General features: G+C 55.9%; 3 protein-coding genes; all 3 read right to left on the bottom strand.

The window, feature by feature from the left end:
• Nucleotides 1–450: 450 nt before the first annotated feature.
• On the bottom strand, nt 451–2,592 carry CHC_T00007726001 (hypothetical protein). XM_005711421.1 is given in 2 exon segments: nt 451–621; nt 622–2,592. 1 exon segment carries the CDS (start codon nt 2,590–2,592, stop codon nt 622–624), a length of 1,971 nt encoding a protein of 656 aa, XP_005711478.1. The 3' UTR covers nt 451–621.
• Nucleotides 2,593–3,444: 852 nt separating this feature from the next.
• CHC_T00007725001 (hypothetical protein) lies at nt 3,445–3,633 on the bottom strand. Its single transcript, XM_005711420.1, has one exon. It carries the CDS (start codon nt 3,631–3,633, stop codon nt 3,445–3,447), a length of 189 nt encoding a protein of 62 aa, XP_005711477.1.
• Nucleotides 3,634–3,651: 18 nt separating this feature from the next.
• CHC_T00007724001 (hypothetical protein) lies at nt 3,652–3,768 on the bottom strand. Its single transcript, XM_005711419.1, has one exon. The coding sequence runs from the start codon at nt 3,766–3,768 to the stop codon at nt 3,652–3,654; it is 117 nt and encodes a 38-aa protein (XP_005711476.1).
• Nucleotides 3,769–4,421: the final 653 nt, after the last annotated feature.

Genomic DNA, 4,421 nt, shown 5'->3' with positions numbered 1-4,421 from the left:
GACGCGCGGGGCGCTGGCCGACATCGAGGAGTGCGCGCGCCGCAGCCCGTACGCGAGGGGCGCGCTGTCCGCGGACGACGGCGCGCGCCCGCTGCTGCTGCGGCCGGTCGCGGACGTGCTCGTCGAGGCCCGCTCCGGGAAGGGTGTCGTGCGCGTGCGCGGAGGCGGCGCGGAGGGCCGGAGGGAGTATACCGTCGTTTTCAGGGACGTCGTGTGGCAGGCGGAGGAGCCTGTCCTGGTGGACGCGCGGGACGGGAAGGACGCTGCGTTGATGGACTTCAATTGTAACTGCAAGGCCTTTGCGTTTCGCGCGACGGGGGAGACTGTGTGTAAGCATGTCGTTATTGCGGCTATTGCCGCTTGTGGACAGCTTGCGCCAGTGACTCTCGTGGAGGAGGAACGGTTCTTGGGGAGCCTGCAGGAGGGGGAGTGAGGACATGGTTGCGACCGTGACGGTACAGAGTTGCATCTCCGAGTCATGCACCGTATTTGTCGGAATGGCAGACCCAAAGCGAACCATCAGTTGTATTCAATCAAGGCTGGGAGCGTAACACCCTACATTATTCAGTTGCAAAGACGCCCTCTATGATTCTGTTGCATACACATTTGCCGCTAGCAGCGCTATCGGATGTTCTGCGTTTGCTCCCTAATTTTCTCGATCTCCTCCTTGATGAGCACCCCGATCTGTGCGATAGGCGCGTCCAGCGCCTTGGCCCCCAATGTGTTGGCCTCCCTGTTCATTTCGTGCAGCAAAAACGTCAGTCTCTGACCGATTGGCTCATCCGCCCCGAGCAGCGTCATTTCGAACAACGAGATGTGCGCACGAAGCCTCACTATCTCCTCCGTGATATCCGTCCGATCCGCGTACACAGTCACCTCGTACTCGATTCTCACCGGGTCGATCTTTTCGCTCTCAATGTCTTTTGTCAACTTTAGCAGCCGCTCTCTCTGTTTCTCTACCCGCTGGGAGGCACGCATTTCAACTTCTCTCAGCAACTCCCACACCTTGCGTGTTCGTTTAGAGAGATCGTACTCCAAAATTGCTCCTTCTCGCCGACGAGACGATCTCAAATCTGCAAGCGCCTCCTTCGTGGCTTTCATCGCCACGGTAAATGCCTCCTCGGCCATGTTGCCTGGATCTCGCCTCACAAGTACCTCTGAGAATCCAACAATATCAGCAATAGTTGGTTTTGCCTCGATACCCGCCGCATCAGCTAGGTCCTCGAGCAATGCTCGAACCGCAGCTGTAGCGTTTCTATTTACCACAATGGGCAGTTGCTTCCCCATAGACGCCTGTTCCTCGCCGTCCACCGTTATCTCCAAAATTAACTGCACCTTTCCCCTTACCGCCTCTTGTCGCACCAACGCAATGAATTGCCCGTCAAAGGGAGTGAGGTATTTAGGCCCACGCACCTGCACATCGCAGTATCTCGAGTTGACGCTCTTCAGCTGCACGTTAGCAGTGACAACCCCATCACCAACAATAGCTGACCCGTACCCGGTCATGCTTTCGACATGTCCATCTCCAGGGTCCTTTGGAATACCGTTCCCATTCATCCTCGTACGGAGTTGGTCGCTCACAGGCGTGGCTCCTTCTTGCATGTCTGCCAGCGGGTCGTCAACGCTACACAACATTTCCAGAGTGTCCGCATGCAGCGCATTATTCGCAGAAGCCACCACCCTTCCTTCTGACTCAAGTGTCAAGTCCATGCCATACCAATCCGTCATTACACCGCCCGCGCCAGTCACGACTGGAACAAGCGCCGCAAAGTCCCAAATCTTCAAATCTGCTTCCACGACCAGGTCTCCGCACCCAGTTGCCAATAGCGCATACGCGTAGCAATCCGATCCAAATGCCGCCGACTTGGCCGCCCTTTTGACATGTCGAAACGCAATGGCATCCAACCCAAGAAACATGTCCGGCGTCGTGGCCTGGACAGTAGCATCACCAATCCTCTCCGGCGCATCCTCCGCAACACTCACACGCCTCCCGTTCAGGGTCGTCAGCCTCCCCGCTACGCCGACCCACCGCTCCCGCGAAATCGGCTGATCAATCACGCCTAGCACGGGCACACCCTTGTGCGCCAAGGCAATAAGCGTGCCGAACGTCGGGCGCCCGGCAATGAAAGCCTTTGTCCCATCTATCGGATCAATAACCCACGTAAACGGCGACTCCCCCCCCGTCTCTCCCCTCTCCTCCCCCAGCACGGCGTGGCCTGGAAACGCATCCATGAGCACCTTTCGGACGGCATCCTCCGCCTCGCGATCTGCCATCGTAACCGGCGACTCGTCCGACTTGGACACGACGGCCAACGCCTCCGGCGACGCGCGGAAGTATCGGCGGATGACGTCACCGGCGGCATCTGCCGCGCGATTGGCAGCGGATATCATGGCGTCTGTGACGACCGCGTCGGACGTGCCGACCGGGGAGTCCGACGAGGGCATCGGGGAGAAGGGGGCGTGAGACATGCCGACGGCATGTCGTCTCGTGGCGCGGAAGAGGCGACAGGGGGGCCGACGCAGGGGGATTGCGGCATCGAGGCGGTGCAGGCGGCACGGGAGAGGCGCGGGAAGGAAGGCCGGGATATGCATGGCGGCTGTTTTGTTTTGAGCTGCGAGAGAGTCGCGGGAAGCGCTTGGTTTGTGACTATCACATGCACTGACGCATGGACGAAACGGAAAAGCAAGGAAACGATGTGATCCGCGCCTCGAAGGTAAGTTGGTGCGGTTAAAGCTCGTGATGATGTATGGGAGAGGGCCCCGTCTGTCAAAATGGGGCAGGGCTCACTGTTCTCACGTGTTAAAGGAGACAGATCTCGGCGCCAAGCCCAACCACGTGCAGCGTGCTTCAGATTGCATATTTTACACGTGTGAACGGCTTTAGGTCAGCTGTATTTGGTGCATTCACCAGATCAACAACATGTTATCTTCTCTAATTATCTTCTCATGTCATGGCTTGCCCTTCTTACTACATGTCACAGGGTAGCATAGTCACTTGCTTTAATCACAGTGACATTGACTTTTGTATATATACACGGTATATATATATACAAAAGTCAATGTCAGATGTTCAGCACACGAAGGTAAAGAAATGGTTCGAGTTGAGCGTGACTATTATGTCGAAAGGAACAACTACATCCTGCCTCTTAACATAGCACTTCCCCAAAACACATGAACATTGTGGAAATGATGCAGACTAGAAACAGATGTCAAAAAAATACTGATGCCATATGAAACGCAGAGGGTAGACTGCTTCGAAAAGCTTTAGTGGCCTGGTCATCCGAATCGCTATGGTAGGATAGGGCCTTTAGCCGGACGAGGTAGATCAGGATGTACATCCGTTCACACAGCAGTCACCGAGATACACAAATAGACTCCGGGGTTCCGCAGGAAATGCACACTCCGTTGACTTGGAGACGTTCCGGACAGAGCACTGCGCCAAGCTCATCGGACCACCGATGTCCAGCACTGCAATGGACACCGAGGCATCAAAAAACATTCAAAATTCACACCTGACACCTCAGCATACAAACGAAAACGACTCACTGACGGACTCACACGACGGACAAACATCCTGGGCTTTCCCCGTCCGACCTCGCGCCCTTCGTCCTCCCACTTGTTATTTGTTACCATGTCCGGCTCCTTGGAACACTACCGCCTTTCACGGCTCCAGCAGGACCTGGCGGAGACGCTGAACGAGCTTGTCACGGCCGAGCTGTTCGACCCGGGTCTGCGCGAGGTCACTGTGAAGCAATTCAGCCATTCCATACTTGACGGCTTTGCCACGTCGGTGCGCACTAGGGCGGTAATCAAGGGTCGTATGCGCCTTTACCGCAGCCATGATGTCGTCTGGAGATTCATCCTCCACACCATTGACATGAGGATCGACGCAAAGAGCGCTCGGTCCAGCGACGAAGGCAGATTATCGTCGTGTCGAGGCGGGCGACGTAATGGAGGCGTGTTTGGATGCGTTTTAGTAGCGCCATTATTATGTGTCGAGCCAACTGATGATGCACAGAGTAGGCAGCTTGTTGCAAATCTATCGCGATACGAGTGGGTATTGCGTTCGCTGCATATAATCGTTACTTGCTCGCGTTCCCAATCTTCTCACCGGTGTAGCGGCAAATTCGCTCGCAAAGCGCGGAGTCCAATCTTGCAATGCCTCGCCCTTTCATAGAATGCGTGCAAAAGATGAGTAGCGCAGCAAAATAGGGGCTCAGTATTTATTCTTGTGTCGCTGCAGTGTGCATTGGCACCAGGTCTGCGCATGAGGAGTGTTAGTAGAGAGAGTGACTCTCCTTTCGAAAGAAGCAAACCAGGTAATAGGCCTCACCGCGAAGGCAAGCACGCGGGGGGGGGGGGGGGGGGGTCTGCACGAAAACAGGCGACCTCGCTCGCGTACGCCTCAAGCACGGTCAAAA

This window comes from Chondrus crispus, genomic scaffold (genome assembly GCF_000350225.1).
Source record: "Chondrus crispus Stackhouse genomic scaffold, scaffold_82, whole genome shotgun sequence".
Taxonomy (NCBI): domain Eukaryota; phylum Rhodophyta; class Florideophyceae; order Gigartinales; family Gigartinaceae; genus Chondrus; species Chondrus crispus.
The sequence above is the reverse complement of the archived record's forward strand: the minus strand, read 5'-3'. Positions and strand labels throughout refer to the sequence as shown.

Coding starts and splice junctions, on each gene's coding strand:
- CHC_T00007726001 (XM_005711421.1), bottom strand. CDS start 2,592: ATGCATATCCCGGCCTTCCTTCCCGCGCCTCTCCCGTGCCGCCTGCAC.
- CHC_T00007725001 (XM_005711420.1), bottom strand. CDS start 3,633: ATGGTAACAAATAACAAGTGGGAGGACGAAGGGCGCGAGGTCGGACGG.
- CHC_T00007724001 (XM_005711419.1), bottom strand. CDS start 3,768: ATGGAATGGCTGAATTGCTTCACAGTGACCTCGCGCAGACCCGGGTCG.